This window comes from Habropoda laboriosa, unplaced genomic scaffold (assembly GCF_001263275.1).
Source record: "Habropoda laboriosa isolate 0110345459 unplaced genomic scaffold, ASM126327v1 scaffold648, whole genome shotgun sequence".
In the NCBI taxonomy this organism is placed as follows: domain Eukaryota; kingdom Metazoa; phylum Arthropoda; class Insecta; order Hymenoptera; family Apidae; genus Habropoda; species Habropoda laboriosa.
The window spans coordinates 511,507-529,630 of record NW_017100857.1 but is presented as its reverse complement, the minus strand read 5'-3'; the positions used below and the strand labels follow the sequence as shown (position 1 = coordinate 529,630).

Here is an 18,124-nt window from a genome sequence, read left to right as displayed (position 1 = left end):
TACTTTAATAAATGTTTGAGAAAACTTTGCAATAAATTATTGTAACAATTTGTTTTCCACAGATAAAATTTGAATTTCCACCTATTTGGCCTGATATTAAAACTGAATTAACAGAGTATATTGAATGTTTGGACAATCTTCCAATATATCATGTAGACAAGACACAATGTTATTGGTCAAGAGAACCTGATTTTTTATCACTTTTTGATGTTGACCAAGCACCACTTGGGACTACATTAAAATTTGACCGTGATCCTATTACTGGAAAGCTTGGAGATATGAATGAGGTTGTTTTAAAATCAACAGGGGAAACTGCACAAAATTCAATGTCTATGACTCGTGCACCAGAACCAACTGCTCATTATATTAAAGGTGTGATAAAAAAAATTCCATAATATCATATGGACTTTATTAATGTTTTATGAATAAAACAAAATATAAAATTTTTTTACAGGAAACACTAGTAATATTCCATTTTGGCCAGGTGGTTTTGATGAACCAAAAATGACAGTAGATTCATCAATGGAGGAAATTGACTTTGAAAACAATTTAAGAACATTAGCAAAAGGATTCAGTGCTGGTGTAATATTTAAAAGTGACAATTTTACTGTAAAGGAAGGGACAATGGAGGAACAGGAACCATCAGGCTCAGAAAGAAATGATATTGAAGTTATAGCAGACAAAATCAATTTAATGGCTATTGTAAATGAAGAAAAAAATGAACTTGATTTCTGGAAGTCAGAAACAACAGAAACAAAGGAAGAAACTGAAACTGCGTTTTCACCTTTTCAAGAATCGTCATTTGACAAAATTGCTCCTTTATTAGAAGAAACAGATATTTCTGTTCTAAAAATTTCGGAAAAACGCGCTGAAACTGCAAAATTAAAATGGGCAGAACAAATAAATGTGTCTGTTCCAGCAACTGATTTTGAGAAACGAATTCCTCAACTAGCAATGAGTTTTCCATATGAATTAGATACTTTCCAGAAACAAGCAATACTTAAATTAGAAGAAGGCTCTGACGTTTTTGTTACCGCTCATACCTCGGCTGGAAAAACGACGGTAGCAGAGTATGCAATTGCATTAAGTCAGAAACACATGACGAGGTAAAACCTGGCATTTTAAATATCAAATTTAAACATTAGTTATTCATATTTATTTCTTATAGGGTGATTTACACGTCTCCTACAAAAGCGCTTTCAAATCAAAAGTATCGAGATTTCACAAAGAAATTCGAAAGCGTAGGTTTGTTAACGGGAGATCTACAGATTAACCAGAAAGCTTCGTGTCTCATCATGACCATCGAAATTTTACAATCCATGTTGTACTGTGCATCGGAAGTTTTAAGAGATTTAGAATTTGTTATATTTGACGAAGTGCATTATATTAATGATGACGAGGTAAATAAACATTCAATGCTACATGTTTTTTTTTAATTATGCACCTAACTTTAATACATTTTATTGCTCTATGTTATTTTAGCGTGGTCATGTTTGGGAAGAAACTGTAATCCTTTTACCGCAAACAGTTACAATAGTAATGTTATCAGCAACTGTGCCAAATCCTTTAACATTTGCAGATTGGGTCGGACATACTAAAAAGAAAAAAATGTACGTAATAAGCACTGTACAACGACCTGTACCGCTTCAACATTATTTGTACACTGGAACTGATGGTATTACTAGAAACGACATATTTTTGGTCCTGGATGAACGCAATCAATTTCTATTAGATAGGTAATCATTGCCTCTTTTTATCTTTAATTGAAACTTTTAATTAAAATGTTTCAATATTGTTATAAATATTGTTTCAGCTGGTATAACGCAACAAAGGCAAAAGAACCGAAAAATACAAGCACCAAAAATATGAAGCAAGTTAGGAGGAAACCACAGCAACAAAAAATGACTCCTAAGCAGGAACAAGTATTGTGGAACGCTTTCATAAGTCATTTAAAAGCCAAAGTACGATTAGTACTCGTATTTAACAAATTTTTATTATTTAAATAAACGTATATAAATGACTAAATTCATTGTTTTAGAACATGTTACCTGTTGTCGTATTCATGTTATCACGAAAGCGGTGTGATATGAGTGCTGTATTATTAAGAAATATCAATCTTACAAGTGAGACTGAAAAGCACACTATTAGAGTCTTCTTTCAAAATAATATTCGACATTTAAAAGGTACTGATAGACAATTGCCACAGGTACTTTTGATGCAAGAATTATTACAAAATGGAATTGGCATCCATCATAGTGGTATATTGCCTATTTTAAAAGAAATAGTGGAAATGCTTTTTCAAAGTGGAGTAGTAAAGGTCAGCTTCAAAGTATATCCTTTTTTTAGTGAATTTGTAAATAATTTTTTAGAGGGTTTAAATATATTTATATTTATGATTTTACAGTTACTATTTGCGACAGAAACATTTGCAATAGGTGTAAATATGCCAACACGTACTGTAGTCTTCGATTCTATTAGGAAATACGATGGTAATAATTTTCGGATACTTTATCCTACCGAATATATACAAATGGCTGGTCGAGCTGGTCGCAGAGGTCACGATACAGCTGGAATGGTTATAGTGATGTGTCGAACATCTGTGCCACATTTTAATGAGTTAAGAAATATGATGTGTGGTCAAGCTCAAAATTTGGAATCCAAATTTAAAGTAACATATTCCATGGTATTAAATCTTCGAAGGCTAAACGAATCGGTAACGGTTGAAGCAATGATAAGACGTTCCTTTAAAGAATTGCCAGTAACTTTGAAACAAAGTGCTTACAAAACCGAATTGGAAAAAGTAGAAAATGATCTATGTAATTTACCACCTCTAACTGATCTACAGAAAAAACTGTCCAATTTTTATAAAGTGGCTACTGAATATCTAGAATACCTCAAGTATTTGAAACCTACCATATGCGAGAGACAGAAAAAGGCAGTAAAATGTTTAACACCCGGTAGAATTTTGTTAATATCTTTCGAAAATCATTATAATAAATTGGCTTTGTTATTGAGCACTGTTCAGAGTAAAGGTAGTGTGCACTACAGGGTGTTAATTCTTAAAAATGCCGAGGTACCAAAATCTACTGAAGAGAAACAATCAGAAGTAAAAAATCAGAAGTTTAAGGAATCAGATAAATGGTACGATATTGTTGCTCTAACAAAAAAAGAACTGTTTGTACCAGTTGGAGTTCCATCAGATGAAGTGTTGACTATAGCTGCGTGGAATATATTAGAAATAACAAATTGTCAAATCAAAATAGATTGTAATTTGATTCTAGCAAATTGGGAAAAGAGACAAATATTAAGATTCAAGTAAGGCAAATTAATTTAAATCAAACGCATCTGCTCTATAGGTTATACAATATTTAAATGAACTTTTTTTTTTAGAAACGACCCTCCTAGCCAAACTTGTCAAATAGCCCTACAAGAATTAATGACATTATCTCTTAATGCTTCTCGCGATTCTTCTATCTTACAACCATATGTAGAGATGAAATTAAATTTCGATGACAACATTCAGCTTTTGCTCGATTTAAAGAAAGCTGTGCATGACACGAAGTGCACGGAACTATTAAATTTTGAAGAGCAATTCGAAGTTGTATTTGAACGAAATGAGTTGGAGAATAAGAAAAATAAACTTCAGCAGAAACTTAGCGATGAAGGATTGAGTTTATATCCCGAGTACACAAATGCTGTTGCTCTTCTTAGTGATTTGGGATATATAGATAATGACGAAAGAGGTTTGTACTTCGATTCATTTACAAAGACCAATGATACAGGATAACAATGTATAATACTTTTATATGATATTTTACAGTTGCATTAAAAGGTCGAGTAGCTTTACAAATGGGAAGTAACGAATTGTTAATCACAGAACTTATTCTTAAAAATGTATTAACTGTACTTGAGCCAGCTGAAATAGCGGCCTTATTGTCTACTTTAGTATTTCAACAACGGACGGATGTTGAACCAAATCTAACAGCAGAATTAAAAAGGGTATACTAGTTTTTAATACAATCTAAGGATTTACTTTATCTAAAATATTACGTTCGCTAAAATATTTATATATTTTTCTATTGCAGAGTTGTGAAGTACTAAAGGTAATACATGCTGAATTTGAAAGTTTAGAAAATCAATATAAGCTATCAACGCTACAACCACTGAACTTTGGTTTAGTAGAAGTAGTTTATGATTGGGCACAAGCAAAATCATTTGCCGAAATCATGGAGAAGACAGACGTACAAGAAGGAATCATAGTACGATGTATTCAACAATTAAGTGAAATATTGCGAGATGTTAAAAATGCAGCGACCACAATAGGCGATCCCGTTTTAAAGACAAAGATGGAAGAAGCTTCTACTGCCATTAAGAGAGATATTGTTTTCACAGCATCATTGTATACACAGAATTAATCAGTTAACAAAACCTATGTACAGTAATTTATTTGTATGTGTATAAACGTTTAGAATATTCGTAATTTTGATCGACGAAAGATATCTATATTTTTATAATTTTAATAACTGTTTGTTAAGCACACGTTGTTAAAAAAAATGTATGGTATAATTATTCTTTACCATCAATGTAAAGTACGGAAATTTAATTTTGTCTTGTAAATTATATTTCTTTATGTATAAATATATGATAAGAGTACAAACGGAATAAAATTACTATTAATGTTGAACAATCTTTTATTTTACAAATGCTTATTGGTAAAAAGTATTAGCCTATATTTTATTTTCAGATATTACAATGCACGCTGATCTGTGTTATTAAGATTTCCTTGACCTTTATTTGTCTCAGAAATGCATGTCCACTGTCCTTCTGTATTTTCACGCCAAAGGGATACTTTATTATCCCCACCACTTACAGCTAAAATACCTCCAGTTAACGACCAACTAACATTCCAAATGACATCATTAAAGACATTGAGGATTGTTGGTGTCCAACTGGTATAATCATTAGAGGTCCATACAATTACACGACGATCTTGGGAACAAGAAGCTAAAGCAGCTTTGGATGGACCAACTGCAGGTGCCCATGCAACATCCCTTACCTGAAAGAAACAGAATTGTTATATTTCTTTAACTTACATCTCTAAACTTGAAAAATAATAAATGTTTTACCCAATCACTGTGTGCTTCAAGTTTATCTTCTTCAATCCACCTATCACCTTCTTCTTTCCAAATTTTAACTAAGTAGTCACAACCTCCTGTGGCTAATCTCTTTACTGGTCCATTTCTTTGTGTTCCACTGCCATCAAAGCTGGGCTCAATAGCAGGACACCAACTTACAGCATTACATCCAATGGTATGGGCATTTGTAATTTTCTGTGTATCCCATGTGTCTCCATTATTAGTAAGTATAGATACTGAACCATCAGAGCTACCACAGGCTAAAATCAAGCCAAATTCATGTGGTGCCCAAGCTACAGAATTAACAGAGGAATCATGTCCAGTATGTTCATAAATCTTGGTCCATTCTCCAAGTTCCTTCCAAATAATTACTTTTCTATCATAAAAAATAATATCAAATCACTTTAAAACAAAATAAACCATTTGATTTGCAATGTAATTTGTACTAAGAACAATACATCAAACATTATTGAACTTCAACAGATAGTAATATACCGATCATAACTGCAAGATGCTAAAAGGTTTCCAAATTTGGGATGTGCCCAAGCAACTTGCCATACGGGTCCAACGTGTCCCTTCAAATCGGCTACTAAACTTTGTGATCCGTTTTTTAAATCAAAAATTTTTACCGAATTGTCACTGGAGCAAGTTGCTAACCTCAAACCATAGTAATCCATTTCCGCGTCATGAATCATGTCTTCATGACCGGTATCAACCGTATTCAAGACAGATACCATTTTTACGACACTTTTCACTTAAATTTTTACAACAATGTTTTAAAAATTACAACCAAACTAACGTGCAACTACAAGCTCAAAGAGGTTATGTTGTCCACTGTCTGTCACTTACGTGGAAGCATATGCGCACTAGCGGTTAACGCATAGCTGCTTTGCGCAATTTGCGCGTAAATGTCAGTGCCGTTATATTATACAACAGTTAAATTAAACATAAACTTTTCATTTCAACATTATTGAGTCAAATTATGCGTACGATATTCGTTTACTATCTCCGAATAATAAAAACTAACGTTCATTAAAAATATTTTAAAGAATAAAAATATGCATGCAATATTTTTCTTGTTAAAATACAACGGCTATACTATTCCTTATAATATTAGATTGCAAGGCACATATACATTATTGTTCTTTATTTAAACTTGAATAAATCCATATATAAAATTACTTGTTATATCGTATATGCTGTTATCATTAACAACTGTAACGAATTCACTTTATTACCTAATTGGAGTAATTTAATCGCATTACAATTTAATTAAAGAATATTTTCGAAGCAATTACGACCCCATTTTAGCATAAATTACATCGATCTAATGCATGGTTTTACGGATATCTGAACATCGTCCGTCGTTAACTGATCCTAACTTAAGTCACCGAAGCGTTACCGGAAACACGTTGCCTGTAACACATATACCATGTGTAGCAGGTCTAACGCACACAAATGTTATTAGTTTGTCGTAATTCACGAAACTTCGGTGCAACATAACACGAAACGTTCGTGCCAGCTTGTCCCTCCCGGCATGCCGATAATGACAAGGCTTCTGGCGTTCTGTTGATAAGATGGATAATTGATATACCGTTCCCTAGACACACACCTATACATTGTGTACGTACTTTCGTGCATATATGCATATGTGTGCACGTGACATGTAACGCTGTAGGGGGCTATAAAATTTTCAATGTACTACACGGTCCAGTGACGATTACTGTTCCTGCTAATTACGTTCACCCCTACAGACGGCAATAAAATCACGACTGGAATTGTTTATCGATTGGGCAGTAGACAGAACGTTGATCCCTTGGTGAGTTAGGTGGAGTAACCGACGGAAGAAGAAACGAATATGATAGTTCCGCTTCCTTATGTTGATCTTTCGCGCTGCAATAACTTCCGATTGTGTACCCAACAAGAAGAGAATGTATGAGTGGCATACGTTGGAAAATGGAACGTGCACCGTGGCACACGATGTTTCGTAAGGAAACTTTCGTCATGGTTTAACGAGCCCGCTACTAATAATTCTGTGTTATTATCCAAGTTATTTTCCATTATTTACATTCTTCGCCGTGGTAATTATATTTATGCTGGAAACTAAGGAGAACATATTGTTCCAGGGTCTTGCTAGTCTCCTATTCGTCCCTGGCGCAGGTGTAGAATATACGAAATGCATTCATGAACTTTTCCTGATTCGCCAGAAAGAAACTAACATGCACCGCTAATATGCCTATGTGACGCTACACTCGGCTTTTACGGCTTTGTCGCGTTGCTCCTTCTTTCAACTTGGAACGAGATGAAAGCGTTAAAAGTAGTAATCGCTTATTAAAATTGCATTATTCCTATTTTCGTTAGGACACCAATGAAAATGTAGGTCTCTACTTTCCGACTTTTACGGACGGATCATAAAAGACACATAACGTTGTAACTCTATACAGGACTCTCAAAAAACGATGCTCACAGTTTCAGCGAATGATTCACAACGCAGAGCCACCGATTCATTTCGTTTAAATAACACGAGGTACTTTCAATAATATAAAAGAGAAGCGAGAAAAACAACCGTTAGTGCAACTTATAATTCATTCATAACCTCACTTCGATCATTCGATTTCCTAAAAATTATAAGAACACTTAATTTAGGCAAAAATTTTTTTCAGCGTCCTTTATATTTGTTTGGAAAATCACAAAGAAAATTGTAGAACGTCGTTATTGGTGAAGAAGAAACTCGAGTATCGGTAACGAGGATGGCTACTGTTCTTTTCTCAATGTTGGTTAGCTTGATAACCGAAAAATTTGACCTCGTGCTCGCCATGTGAGTGTGCGGCTAGTCCGTACGGAAATTCAGGGCGAAGGTTTCAGAGGTTCCGGTTACGATACTCGCTACAGGTCGTCGCCGCGTACACGCTGGTATCGCGGCAAGATCCGGGCGAAGGAGTATGTATCAGGAAGAATGGAAAGGGGAATGTCGGTCACTGGGCCTTTCCTCACGATGACGGTACTCCGTTTAGCGCCTCGGGGCCACCTAGGAATGTTGGAACAGCACACAACTTGAACAGTCTCTCTCTCTCTCTCTCTCTCTTTCTCCATCTCTCTGTACTTTCCTACTTCTCTAAATTGGTAACATTCGCGTCTGTACGTCTATCCGGGGCGCATCTCCACCTGGAATGCTGTGAAATAAATTTCATGCACATATAGTGCAACGTTTCAGACTCTCACAGTTGATTGAACGTAAATTATGAACACATTCTACAGAGAAGACTTTACAACTCGATTCATAACTTATGCACGAAGTCAAATAGTCGTTACAACGTAACTTTGTAAACCATTTTTATTTGTCGTTCCTTCGAGAACGTTTTTTCTTTCTCGATCAGGCAATCGATTATTCAGTCAGTTTGATTTAAAAAAAAACCTTTCATCGCAGAACCTGAATAATTCTGTACACAATTTGACCCTCGAAATGAAATTTTCATTAAAACACACCAATTGAGATATACGCTTCTATTTTTTACTATTAACAAAGCAGACCCGTTTCTCAGTTACATTTCAATATTACCACGCTTTGGCTACGCGCTCGCAAAAAAAAAAAAGGGAAAGAAAGAGCTTAAACACACAGGACCTTTTTAATTCCAGCTTCAAAGCGCCTCCAACCTTCCATGGCCCGGTATTTACCGCTCTCAGCAGGTGTTACACTTTTTCATGGGTTATATAAAACCGTAAGAGTTCAAGCTCGTATTTAGCTAGTATGCTGGTAAATCTTTAGGCTTCTCTTCGAAATGTCTCTTGAAAGAGTGCCAAAAAGGAATGAATGAAGATAGAAAAATTCTAAGACGTGTGTTTCTATCATTTCAGCGCAGTCTGGAACGCGCAGAGAAGAGGAGACAAAGAGAGAGGGAGAGAGACACATATACATATATATATAGAGAGAGAGAGAGAAAGAGGGAGAGAGAGAGGAAGCTTTGCAGTTAAGGAACGTTTACGTTAACCGAACAATGCCGTTTCCGTTTGTACGATGAACGAACGAGAGAGAGCAACCAGAAGCGTTGGCGAAACGGGCGCGGTTCACTGCATATTTCCGTGGCGGCGTAGTGTAGCCGGGATAACGCGAGTACCGTAAAGGTGAAGAAGCGGGTCGTTGCCGGATCGAATTCCGCGCGTACCAGCCAGAACCACATTAATTTTCAGTGTGCGCGCTAGAATTACACCGGATCCTTTCGTTGAGAAAAATGGAAGGTAAGAAAGATGGGTGTGTGCGCACTTCTATTTCTCTCTCTCTCTCTCTCTCTCTCTTTCTCTGCATCAAATGCACGCCAGGCTCTCTCCTCTCTGCGGATGCAGCCGCGCTACAACCGCACTTTTTCGTGTCTACAGGTAATACTACAGGAGTACCGTAAAGTTCGAGGAGCAATACGTTCCAGAATCGAATTGCGTACGTGTCTGTGAAGAGCCAACATGAATTTTTCCCAGGGTTCCCCCGTTGTGAATTACACCGACTGTTCTTTGAATAAAAAAAAAAAGAGAAGAGAGGAGAAAGAAGAACTAGTAAAGAACACAACTGGGGGAGGGAGGAGGGACATACTGTTCATCGTTACAATACAGAAAGCAATGAGACTCGGCCAAAAGGCCGTTGACTGCGACATAAAGTAATTCTAGATGGTTTTGGGTCATCTGGTTGATCGATGGTCCGTTTCATCTGTTATTGAAATGTAAGCATCGAACGTAACATCATCAATTTTTACGTTTCCCTGGCCATGCTACTGGCTGAATTCAAGCGCGAAACGAGTTGAAAACAGGGAGAGAGAGAGAGAGAGAGAGAGAGAGAGAGAGAGAGAGAGACAGAATCTGTTGATCTATGGATGTACGCAGTTCGTCTGCATGATAGAGATATGCTCGCATGATCGATATTTCGAGGCAGTTACGAATGCATCGTCGTTGATCCATAGGTGATCACAGTTCACCTGTCTGATATAGAAACTGGTCGCGTGATCGATACCTCAGATGGCTCGTTGCATTACAGCGTCAATTTGTTTCGCGTAATGAATGAAATAAAAGAGATCGTCGTGCCGTTTGATGGATGTTTTTTTTTCCTCCGCGAGATACTGTCGGTGGCTGTAAATAATGTTTAAATTTCAATCGGGAGTTTGTTCGAGTTAAAAGTATTAAATGGGCTGTAATGCTCTCAACGAGCGAGGCACACAAATTCACAGTTACGTTGACACATCATTCCTGACGGGGTTTATTTCGAAAATCTCAATTTCACAGATAAAACATACACGCGAACGAATTCAAAGGCGAAAATAAAAAAGCTATATAAATTCCAAAAGTAACAAACTCCACCGATAACTAGATTTTCCTGGCGTTTTGAGAACGGTAAAATTTTTTGTTGGAAAAACGTCCACGAAAAAATATGAAACCCCAAATAAATACGTGTGTAAAATGTACCTGAAAAAAGAAAAATATAAAGCTACAGTGTACAACTAGGAAAAAGAGAGAGAGAGAAAAGTATGAAAACTGAATAAAAGTTTCGTTTCGTGTAACCAGAAAAATTTTATTCAATTGAAAATTCAAATTCCTACAAACCTAACCTAACACGATATCCAGCCAAAGATATTCTCCAAGAGATCTTCAGTAAAACCACCGAAACGAAATCTTACAAAAATACAAATATAAAAATTACCTGAAAAAAGTAAAGCTACAGTATACAATCAGGAAAACGAGAGGGAACAAAAAATGCATGGCAACTGAATAAAAGTTTCTTACCGTGTGACCGAAACAAAGGAAAAACAAAAAAATACTGCAATTGAAAATTCAGATTCCAACGAACCTAACCTAACAATTGCAGCGGAAAAAAAATTCTCCACATGAACGATTGTATCCAGAATGATGTTCGTTGCTCGTTTGCCGGTGTTTCGCCGGTGTCCAGAGGCTGGCGTACATCGACAGGGCCGTAGAATTCTAGAAGGGGGTCATCATACGAGGCCGGCTCCGCCGAACGCACCGAGCCAGGACAGTGTACGAACGTCATTCGGCGCGGACTGAACGGCGAAAGGCGCGTTACCTGCGAGCGGTACCGCAATTTCGAATCTACAACTTCTCACCATCGCGAGTCTCTTAGTTTCTTTATCATCACGTAGAACACGATTGGCATACAGTGGGAACGCGATCAACTTGATCGATTAACGATTAACGATTTTCGACGTGAACAGTGTTCGATATTTTTGCGAGGGAAAATCGTCGAACGCAGTTTAGCAACAGAGTCAACAACAGGATTAATCGTGGTTTTGCACGTCTCCACGCGTGTGAATTAACAGAAAAATCGAGGTGAGTACGATGGAATTTTTTATCTATTTTCAACAAGTCAATTTTTTCCGTTCGCAAAGTGCCCTGTGCTTCGCGACAAATTCACATTCGTTCGATTTCAATTTCTTTCTTTCTCCAGAGTTTATACATATTTTTTTTTAGGTTAGATTTGTTTTTTGTGCTTCCGTGTTATTTATTTTGTTCTTTGTATTCTTGCAGAGGAGTTTTACGATCGTTTAAGATCCGAAAGATAAAGACGCGATATTCCGTGATAGATCCCCGTTCAGTTTTGATGGACGGATCTCCTTCGCTGCGGTTTATTCGCTGTTTTATTTACGACGCGGGAGAAAATTCTTCTTTCTGTGTCGAGTGTACAGGGCACTTTTGCGAGCACTTGTGCGATCCGCGGCGTGTATATGTGTGTTTAAGCATCTTCTTATTCTGGTTGATTAAAAATGCCCCGGCTAGAGCTTGATGAATTTTCATCGCGCGCGCGGAAAACTCAGCCCTGTCTCGGGGAAACGCTGACTTCGTCCGCGTGATGTCCATCAAGTTTGCATTATGCTTCCAGCTGGAATTCCTTGCTTTCTCTCTCTCTCTCTCTCTCTCCACGTTCGAGCCTCGCAATTTTTTAACCATCCATCTGATAAATATTCAGATGAAAATCCTCCCGTATTCCGTTGAAATTTTCATTTTCCCTATGCGCTGTTTGAAAGATTTACCTCACGACGTGCTCCTTCGGAGGTTGAATAAAATTTTGTTTTAATTATTCTATTATCAGTACCAACGAATCAGAGAGACGAACGAACTGCTCATGCTACTCTAATTAAAGTAACATTTTTCTAAGCTAGCAAAGTTGTTCTTTTTTTTAATTTTCATAATTTGTGCATTGTGCACGTGATATTTAAACGATTCTATTATTAATAGAACACGTTAGAATCGTTAGATAATTTTTTATTTTAATCTATAATAGTTAAATTCGTTCGTTTATGTTACTTAAAAAATGTTATTTCCAACTAGCTCTATTTGAATTTTCATAATTTACGGTTAACGTAAGAGAACAGTTACTTAAACAATCCTTCGACTAATGTAACAAAAGTGAAATAAAGAAGAGAATTCTCCGTTGCAATCGTTATAATCATTAAAAAAAAAAAAGATTTCTCTTAGATCGTCTAACCGAATCGCTTTTATTCCAAAGAATTTCCTATTTATCTACCGAAATTGAAATGAATTCTCGTTCGAGTACTCAAGTGGGACGTGTACGTTCCACTGGCCACGAAAGGGTTAAATTCTCAACAATTCGATCGTTCCCATGAACTCAGCAGATCAAAAAGATACGACAATGTTCTCGCGTACACAGCATCCCTTGCAGAAAGAGAAAGAAAAAAAATCACGAAACACCTCATTATTTCGAGCACGGTACACTGATATCGTCGCATAAATATTCCCCGGCACAATGAATTAAGGGTATCCAAGCTGAAAATGAAATTAACCTTTGGCTATTTTCATTCGTTATCCCGCGTCGCTGCAATTACACCGTTTCTTGCTCTGTGGCGTCGAAAAAAAAAAAGAAAAGCGCGCTCCGGATAAGCCTGGAGTCACGTGCTCGCGATTTTCCCCATTTATTTATCATCCTTCCCTTTTCTTTTTTTTTTTTTCATTTCCCCATTCATCCAGCTGATCCGCCTCGGATCTTACATTACACGTCGAAGAAATTACAAACGGTGAAACTGCCGCTTGGCGATCACACTCAGACTCGTTTTCTCGCGTACACACGCGTGAAATTCAAACGGATCGAGCGGTGTTTTTAAATCGATGCGGCGAGTATAGAAAAAGGTCCACGCAACGAGCTGTGTGCATTACCGAGTCAATTAATTCTTGTGAAATCCACTTTGCTACATGTCCATTTGTGCGTGCACTTTCTAAAACGTCGAGAATGCAATTTCTACGGGTGTAGTGTGTGTAGAGTCGATGGAAACGATATCGGCGAGGTCGTAAAAGAATCAAGTCGAACGTTAATTGTACACGTGATCACGGTTGCGCCGAAAAAGCAATTCGTTGGAGATAAAGAGCACAAGGCTGTTCTCAATGGCAATTCTGGAATGTTGGTTCTTCCGGTGCGATGTGTGTATTTTTGAAAAAAATTTGGCCGAGCTTGAATCGCGTTGACAACTTGTACGTTCATTTTTTGCTAATAGGGGAATTACTTGCGAGAAGGAAAAGGGGTGAGACTTAACCCTTTAGCGCTCACATTTTTCTCAATTTGATGCGCCAAATATAATCAACTTTAGTTCCTCTTTTTATTACTTCTCAGGCGTATAAATTTCAATAATTTATCTATATTAATATTAATATATTTTCTATCAAGGCAGAAACGTAAGTTACAGTATTATAAATAACAGAAAATTGATTTCTACACGTCTAGGATACAATTAATATTAATAAATTTTCTATTATTTACAATACCGTAACATACGTTTCCGCCTTAATAAAAAGAACGACGGGACATAAAAAGTGAAAGAAGATAATTAAACGAAACTCCATATATCGAAGAATTAGTTATTTATTTATTTATCTTATTATATTTTTATTCACAGTTATGCACGCGAGACACGAGCGTTGAAGTGTTAAGGGGAATCCCCGAACGGACGCGAAATATTGCCTAAGCTGTTTCTTCCAGCAACGAACTACGAATTTTTCTCCTATTTTTTCTTTTGTCGTCTGAAATTCACCGAAGAGTATACACAGGATGGAATAGATTTTTTTTTCTTTCACGCATTCGATGCTCCACGTATTGTGTATGTGTCTCTGCTAGACGATGTGCCCCGTGTATTAATTGTCCCTTGCTTTCTTTGCATTCCCCCTTGTGGCAAACGATTACGTGCGTCTTTTGTTAAGGCCGCAGAATCGATGCTGTGCTCAATGGCGAATGTAATCTTTGAAGCGAGGAGGGCGTTCAGAGTTGCGACTAGATCCTACGTGGAGGGAATGACGAGCGTTGCATTGTTGCTGCAAAATGTTCTCGTCAAGGATGCTAATTCTTCGCGACGCGAGAATTGTACTGCGAAGGCGTATCGATCATTCAGCTTCGAATTGTACAATTGAACCATTTATAATCGTTAGCAGAATTTTTATCCGCGAATCATGCCACGTGGAATTGTGCCTTTATTATTTCAACGAAGTCCTAATCCCGTTTTTAGTCGATTATTCTACTTTCAAGCTTATCATTGCAACGATAATTACCTTCAGTCGAATTTCCGACGTTTTTATCATCGAACAGTGTCACGAACAATTGTTTCCGCCGTTTAAAGAATGGTCGGTTTCTAGAAATGAAGGATACTATTTTCAGTAGAATTTCTGACACTTCGACAATCGAATAGAGAGTGTCACGAATAATTGTTTCCGTCGTTTAAAGAAAATGCTCTTTCGACGAATAGAAGGAATTATTTTTAGTAGAATTTCTGACACTTCGACAATCGAATAGAGAGCGTCACAAAGAATTGTCCACGTCGTTTAAAAGAAAATTCTACTTCCATTTCGAAACTATTATTCCCCTTATCGAAGGGTGGCTTCGGTTCAGGCGCGGTATTTATGATCATCGCATCTGGAATTACAATGTGTGCTCACGGAAGCGGGCTCGGGGACAACAAAACGCACCATGATTGCAATTTTGAAGCAATTGCAGCGCCCGGTAATGCGAATCGATGCTTGTGAACGGATTACAGTGGCTTTCGTCGGTTTTCTATAATTTCGCGTTGCTTTTTCCGAAATAGAATATCACACTTGATATTGTAATAGAATATCACACTTCGTTGTCATCTGAAATTGTGTCTTTCAATCATCGTTCGCGACACTCCGTTCGATTTCGTCGTTTTTTTCATTAATTCGTAAAACGAACGCGCGTTTCACTCGTTTGCGTGAAATCGTTGAAAAAACGCCACTCTAATTATCCCGAACTACCTGTATCGAGCAACTGGAACTCTGTAAATAATCGTAATCGATATTCGTCAGGACAGATAGAAGGGGAGAGAGAGAAAAGCCAGTAAATCGTTCGGCTATCGAATTACTCTCTCATTTGCATGAATTTCTGCCGACCACCTTGAAGCTTCGTTCGAATCCTGTTAAAAAACACCCTTCGCGATTCGTTTTCATGGTAAATAGAATGTTTCTCCGATCGGATACTTCTTTCGCCTGTATCATTAGCGAGGAATATTTCCCCGCCGATTGTTGTCTCAAGCCAACTCGTTCGATTTTACTCGTCGAGTGGCGTTTGCATTGCCCTCGAAAAACTGCAGGAATTTTCATTGCTTAGCCGTGATTCTCTTCCCTCGTGATCGATATGTGTACGTGGTTTGTTGCAAATGTAACGAGATTATATTCGTGGAAGTTCTTTTAGTTACAGGTTCAAGAATTGAAGTGATTGTCTTCGGAGTAGCTTATTTTAGAAACGATAAGCATTGGAGCAACGTTGGAGGTTTTTGTTCTTTCGAGTGTTCGTTTGATCGATTACGGTGGTGTTTTAAAGCATTTTGGATTGTTTATTCCATATGGAAATTGTTTCAGTACTTAGAATAATTAATTTGAGATTAATTTGAGACACAAGCCGGTAATTTGTTAAAATTAATTTACAAGCCTTCGTTCATCTGAAGAAGAATTCATATTTTTGAAAAAGAGGGGAGATTTAATTTTTATAAAGAACTTAGATTTTCTAAATTTTTTTCTACGGATAAATATAAATCATGACTTAGATAAAAAGGGTAGAAAAGTAGGATCGATAGAATACTGCAAAATTCTTAGATAGATCCAACAAAAACAACTGTGCAAAGTTTCATCAAAATCAGTTTGTATCACTTGCAGAAAAATTGTCAGAGAAATTCCACCCAAAATTCATCGAACTCTCGTCCATCGCAAAAATTAATCGCTAAATTGTATATCCATCTTGTAACTTCTATTTCACTAAAAAAAAATGAGTAATCGCTCTGTATAAAACATCCTGAATAGAACATTTGAACGGTCCTGTATAAAACTTGAAGAAGAACCTCGTTCGCGAATATTTTCCGCCTCGATAAGGGTTCCAACGAATAAGGGAAAGTTCGACGCAATTAAACCACGCGTTATTGACGTTCTCTGCGGAGGATCCAATCTCTTTTCTAGGGGAAACTCGTGGGGGACGCATATCCGCGTGTTTAATGATCGTCGACCGATCGCACAAAGGAGGATAAACGGTTTCTTTGAGAAGAACCACGGTTGCCTTCTTCGTGTCACGCTATTGGAAACTCTTTGTGCCACTGTTTCCATCAGTGGAGACTAGGCGAAGTCGTTGGCTACTGGTCAGTTGATTCGCGAATGTGTACGTGGTCTGTTTGAGAAATAATGAGACTTCGTGGTCTGCTTCAAAAGTAACGAGACATCGTTACATTTTTCTAGCAGTGAAACATTTGTCGAGAAAACACCGAATTTTTCAGATATTTCTAAGCCGGATAAGATTCCTCTATACCGTTCAATTTCTCTTTTAGAAAATATCCAACGTTTACGTATCACGAAATTTGTTTGATCTTCAATTACAACCCTTAACCCTTTCGCTGCGGCAGATTTCAATACTCCAGCCGCAAGATCCTTTACTTTCGCGCATAAAAATCTTCAAAAATGTGTCGAAATAAAAATTTCACGTATAAATTTAAACGTTAAGATGGAAGTGCGCGAAGAAGAAGAAGACTCGAGGCTTGAATTAACGCGAAAGCGTGTTCAAAATCGCCAATAACAGAGCCAAGAGCAGTGAAAGGGTTAAAATTTACCACTTATCCCATTTTTCTAAAAAAAAAAAAAACAAAATCTCAATTAAAAGCCCAAAGTAACTTAAAACCACGTAACAATTCCGTTTCACAAATATTCCCAATACAAAGTCTCCAAAGCTATCCTCTTTACCAGGAAACCTCCTCAAAAGGATATTCCCTCGTTCGCTAAAGAAACATCCACGGATATTGCACCAAACGAGAACATCGTCGAGGACGAATTTTTTCCGTGGCTGCTTCCCATGGGAAGATCCGGCCGCAGAAAATTGGGACGTCCTCGTTCGTTCGTTCCAGAGAGAGACGCGATTTTTACTCGAAAACGTAGAGAGAGAGAGAGAGAGAGAGAGAGAGAAAGAGAGAGAGAGAAGCCTTGCATTTCCGTGGCTCGTTTATTTCATAGTAGTTCGTTCGTTCGAACTGGACTTCGTCACACAATGCTTTCCTCTTCGTCCTCCAGGGACTGGTACATACACTTTTTTCCATCGTCTATTCGAATTTCACGTGGAACTTCAAAAAGAAGCTCGGTTGCAAGGTGTTCGCAACGTTAAAAATCCACTAAAAGTTCCACTCGTGAGATCCGTGTCATACGTCGAACACCGTCAGAGTAGACCTCCGCGTTTATACGACGAGTATGTATTACGTTGGCGAAAAGGTTCGCGAAGCTTTGTGCCATTCAAACGGCCAGTTTTCCTTCGTCCCCGTTCCAAAACGGCGTCGTTCAACGTAGAGCAACAATGGCGCGCGTCGAATAGAAAGCACACTGGTCGTGCTCGAACAACGCGTTGTTGCGTCACAGGACGAGACTCGAGGAACGAGTTCGAGCATTCTGCATGCTGTTGTTCTCCAGCCTCTCTGTATTCTTCTCTTCTTTTTTTTTTTCGCTTCTTCTTCTTC

General features: G+C 37.6%; 3 protein-coding genes across 3 annotated transcripts in view; 2 read left to right on the top strand and 1 right to left on the bottom strand.

The window, feature by feature from the left end:
- LOC108577402 (helicase SKI2W) overlaps positions 1 to 4,415 on the top strand; it is a 5,154-nt gene extending 739 nt beyond the window's left edge. Inside the window, exons 2-11 of the mRNA XM_017940547.1 lie at positions 63 to 372; positions 455 to 1,106; positions 1,169 to 1,400; positions 1,483 to 1,736; positions 1,814 to 1,961; positions 2,039 to 2,317; positions 2,405 to 3,315; positions 3,391 to 3,743; positions 3,821 to 3,999; positions 4,086 to 4,415. Of these exons, the coding sequence (XP_017796036.1) occupies positions 63 to 372; positions 455 to 1,106; positions 1,169 to 1,400; positions 1,483 to 1,736; positions 1,814 to 1,961; positions 2,039 to 2,317; positions 2,405 to 3,315; positions 3,391 to 3,743; positions 3,821 to 3,999; positions 4,086 to 4,415 (3,648 nt within the window). The remainder of the gene's footprint in view (positions 1 to 62; positions 373 to 454; positions 1,107 to 1,168; positions 1,401 to 1,482; positions 1,737 to 1,813; positions 1,962 to 2,038; positions 2,318 to 2,404; positions 3,316 to 3,390; positions 3,744 to 3,820; positions 4,000 to 4,085) is intronic.
- Positions 4,416 to 4,737: 322 nt separating this feature from the next.
- On the bottom strand, positions 4,738 to 5,979 carry LOC108577410 (protein SEC13 homolog). Its single transcript, XM_017940556.1, has 3 exons — positions 5,631 to 5,979; positions 5,127 to 5,511; positions 4,738 to 5,056 (listed from the first exon to the last, which is right to left on the bottom strand). The coding sequence occupies exons 1-3, from the start codon at positions 5,870 to 5,872 to the stop codon at positions 4,748 to 4,750; spliced, it is 936 nt and encodes a 311-aa protein (XP_017796045.1). The 5' UTR covers positions 5,873 to 5,979; the 3' UTR covers positions 4,738 to 4,747.
- A 5,300-nt stretch (positions 5,980 to 11,279) lies between these two features.
- Positions 11,280 to 18,124, top strand: part of LOC108577394 — a 25,664-nt gene continuing 18,819 nt past the window's right edge. Inside the window, exon 1 of the mRNA XM_017940538.1 lies at positions 11,280 to 11,459. The gene's annotated coding sequence lies outside the window, so the exon portion shown is untranslated. The remainder of the gene's footprint in view (positions 11,460 to 18,124) is intronic.